This window comes from Ammodytes marinus, assembly GCF_949987685.1.
Source record: "Ammodytes marinus genome assembly, chromosome: 14".
Lineage (NCBI taxonomy): Eukaryota > Metazoa > Chordata > Actinopteri > Uranoscopiformes > Ammodytidae > Ammodytes > Ammodytes marinus.
Genome location: NC_137218.1, coordinates 15,495,792 through 15,499,987, shown reverse-complemented (window position 1 = coordinate 15,499,987; position 4,196 = coordinate 15,495,792). Strand labels below are relative to the sequence as shown.

Sequence of the window (4,196 nt, the reverse complement as noted above, 5' to 3'; positions counted from 1 at the left end):
TCAAATTATTCAAACTGTAAAGATTACATTTTTTTTCGATTGCTAACCCACAGTGGGCACAACTGTAGCTCAATGTGCAAAACTCTAACTACAGTCTGCACTACCAACAGTCACTGGAGCTGAACAGTTCACTTCACCTGCAAAATAGGCTCAGTGCAGCAAACACTATGAATTGTCCTCACTGAGATAACACACACTGTCACTCAGAATATGCTCAGAGTACAAACACTAGCATCAAACCCCAATACATAAATTACAAACTTTTGATCGAATGAACCGCTGCTCTGCATACTGTTGTTAGAGTTTTGCACATGTCACTCCAGTTGTGCCCACTGTGGTTTAGCAATCGAAAAAAACTGTAAAAGTTTGTAATTTATGTATTGGGGTTTGATGCTAGTGTTTGTACTCAGAGCATATTCTGAGTGACAGTGTGTGTTATCTCAGTGAGGACAATTCATAGTGTTTGCTGCACTGAGCCTATTTTGCAGGTGAAGTGAACTGTTCAGCTGTTCAGATTGTTGGTAGTGCAGACTGTAGTTAGAGTTTTGCACATTGAGCTACAGTTGTGCCCACTGTGGGTTAGCAATCGAAAAAAAACTGTAAAAAGGCAAGTACCCAATGGTAGTTGGTGGGCCACTCAGTGGAGAGCAGATTCTTCCAAACATAAAACAGGCACACAGTCAAACTAGCTGACAAGGGCCGCGTTTCCCAGATGCGATCGTTCTTTGGGGCCAAAGAAGGGTCGAAAGAAGGGTTCGCCAAAGAAAGAAGGGTTCGCCAAAGAAGGAGCGTTAAGATACGGGTGTTTCCCAGATGGCTTCTTAAGTCCCTTCTTTGGAGAGCCGTAAGATGAAGCGAAAGAAGCATCGAAAGAAGTACTTTGGTGGGAGCTGTCCACAGCGGTCGTGCTGAAACTGAATAAATCGATGCCAGGCAAATCGATCACCCACCTCTTTATCAGCGCATAAGTCACACACAGCGCCCCGTGGTCCCCCGCACAGGTTCAATTAGTTTAAGTATGTAGCGTTTGTGTGGGTGCGAGTGTGTGTGTGTGTGTGTGTGTGCCAACAGGTGTATCCAAGTAGTAATCAGGCCCATTAGCGCATAATCCCCGTGGATATAGGCACACATATGTGAGAATGGAAAGAACCGGCGTCAAAAGAAGCAAGCGGGCACCGGCGTTTACCGCAGAGGAGATGGGCGTCTTGGTGGACGAGGTCTGGCAGCACCAGGATATCTTATTCGGGGGAACAAAGGGCAAAAAAAATATCACCGTCAAGAACCATGTTTGGAAGGCCATAGCCCAAAAGATGTCCCCCTCCAGCCCATGTGGTCTGCGTGACTGGGGCGCTATCCGAAAGAAGTGGCAGGAGTTCCAGAGCCAGACTAAGAGGAAGAGTGCCAAGGTGAGGAGCGAAGCCATGGGCACGGGTGGTGGAGCACCGGGTGGGACGACCCTCACTCCCGACGAGGAGAAAGTCCTCTCAATTATCGGGAAGACGGCCTCTGAAGGCATTAGTGGGGGCATCGATGTGCTGGGGGACGAGGGGCTCTCATTAAGTGAGGATGAAGAGGAGCCATCCGGGAGCAGAGCAGGGACGTGCACGCCACCAGGAGAGGACGACCCCCAACAACCATGGCCTGTCCCTGCGCGCCAACCAGCAGGGCCCGGTGTCCGTATGCGTGGAGGCTCACGATGGCGGCCCGCGATAACAACCTGCACCTGCAGTGAGACGCTGGTGCGCCTGGAGAGGGAGAAGCTGGAGGTGCTGCGGGGGATGGAGGGCCACCTCCAAAGACAAACTGCCCTGCAGGAAGAGGTGGTCCGGATGAAGCAGGAGAGGTTGGAGCTGCACCGGAGACAGCTGGCGCTTGCAGAGGCCCAGTTCAACCGTCCCTCCATCTCGGTGCCAATCATCTTTCCCCAGGATTCAGGTATGGGTATTTCAATGTTTTATCTGCATTACCCAATGTATCCCGTTCAATTTCACTAATCAATCTCCCTTCATTGCAGGTGATGCAGAGGCCCAGCAGTAAATGCAGCGCGGAGCCCCCCCCCCCCCCCCCCATCATATGGTTTCAATAAACTACTTTGGTTTCCTTTTCAACCATGTATTGTGTGGATCATTTTGCATTGAAATGAGGGTGTCAAATAGCAACAAAAAGTCCCAGGCAATTTGTAATTTATCTAAGCGTAGGTTCATGACATGTGCGTATTGTGTTGCATGTTTTGCGCTAATTTCCCACTTGTTACATGGTCACCTCAGAAATGTGGGCACTATACTCCCACATACTGTATGCAACAATATTTCCTTAACAATCCAGTGCCATACTTTCAGGTAAAGCACCCGGACACTGAAGCAATTAATCAGTGTGCAGGACGTTACATGTAGCCTACATCTGCTGGTTCTGTTTATTTATTTCAGCCTTCAGGCCTGACAGTGGTTGTGGGTTTATGGTTGTGGGTTTATGGTTGTGGGTTTATGGTTGTGGGTTTATTAGTGATCAGTGCTTGGCGACTTGTGGTGAAGGGGTAGGGGCTGGGGTTGTTGGACCTCAGAAGAGGTGGATAAGTTCCTGTCTGGTCTGGGCTCCGGCCTGATGCAGTACTGCTCGCACATTGCGGGGGGCGGGGTTCGGGGCTTCGTCCTCTGAATGTTGCTCTTCAACAGGAGGCGGCTCATCTGCGCCAACGCGCACTGCAATGTTGTGCAGCATGGCGGTGACAACAATCACTTGGCAACACTTGATTGGTGACAAGCGCAGCCCCCCCGACGAACGATGAATGCACCTGAAGCGGGACTTCCAAATGCCAAACACCCGTTCGATCTTCGTCCTGGTGCTTGTGTGGGCCTCATTGAATCTCTCCTCCTGTGGTGTTGCTGGGTTGGTTACCGGCGTGACGAGGTAACTCCGGAGAGGGTAGCCACTGTCCCCTAGGATGATGCCCCGGCCAAACACTCCTCTGCCAGCCTTCTGCCCCACAGCTGAGTTGGCCCACATGAAACTGTCGTGAGTGCTGCCTGGCCACCTGGCGACGATGTCAGTGATGAGGCCATTGTGATCCACCACCACCTGCGTGTTTATGGCCGCGTAGTGCTTGCGACCAATCCAGCACGGATCCACCAGGGAGGGATTGTGGATTGGAATAAGGGTGCCATCTACCAGACCGATCACCCGGGGGATCCCAGCCACTGCGTGGAACCCTTGGTGGACCATGCGGACCTCGTCCCGTGTGGTGGCCATCTTGATATGGGTCCGGGCATGGCGCAGGAGAATTGGTGTCACAGCTGCCACACTCCGTGACACCGATGCCTTGCTGAGGCCGGTGCCGTCCCCCACCACCTCCAGGAAGCTCCCCACTGCGTAAAAATGCAGAGCAGCCAGGAGCTGCACCTCCGGGCTGAGGGCAAAATTGCAGCGGGTTGCTCTCTGGATGTGTGGAGACACCAGAGTTATTAGTCGTTGGATCTCCGCACGGGGCAGCCGGTACTTTGCCTGGACGGCCCGGTCTGACAGCACGTCCAGTGGGGAGAAGTTCTGACGCACGTAGGCGTTAATGTAAACCGTCTGGCTTCGCGCACGGCGACGCGGCTGGTTGGCAGCGAGAATTTGCTGTATTGCAGCCATGGTTTCTCACACGCGCGGACTTTGGCAACGCCTTTATATAGAGTAGCAGGTGGATCCGCTCTCAATGAGGTTCAGCTGAATTCAATTCAATCTGTTTCCTTGATATCTGTGAAATGCCACAGGGTTGTTGATGTTTTTTTATGTGTAGTACTATAAACTCTTGTGTGTGGAAAACGTAAACCTGTAATTCATTAAAAAAAAAAATTCTCTATTAGTTTATGTTTATTGCGCCAGGTCCGCATTGAGCATTGTTTTATTATTTCGAAAAGTGGAGGAAATAAATTTCCCTACGCGGCATGATCACTGACGATTTGGTCGCTAAGAAGGTTGAAAGAGTGGGTCAGCTCCGTCGTACAGTTCCATCTTAGTGAAAGTACTACTTTCGCTAAGAAGGAATCTGGGAAACGCATTCTTCTTTCACAGCGTTCTTAAGTGCGCTCCAAAGAAGAACTCTGCCCAAAGAGGCTCTTTGGGATTCTGGGAAACGCGGCCAAGATCAGTCTGGACCTTCCCCATGCGTTACACAGGGAGTACCAGCTCCTGCCCTCGGGGAGGCGCTACTTCCA

The 4,196-nt window shown here is 51.2% G+C and overlaps 1 protein-coding gene across 1 annotated transcript; it reads right to left on the bottom strand.

The window, feature by feature from the left end:
• Positions 1-2,556: 2,556 nt before the first annotated feature.
• Positions 2,557-3,630, bottom strand: LOC307260666 (putative nuclease HARBI1; the record flags this gene model as incomplete). The annotated part of the gene is made up of 2 exons (XM_080040943.1): positions 2,557-3,430; positions 3,518-3,630. 2 exons carry the CDS (start codon positions 3,628-3,630, stop codon positions 2,557-2,559), a joined length of 987 nt encoding a protein of 328 aa, XP_079897069.1.
• Positions 3,631-4,196: the final 566 nt, after the last annotated feature.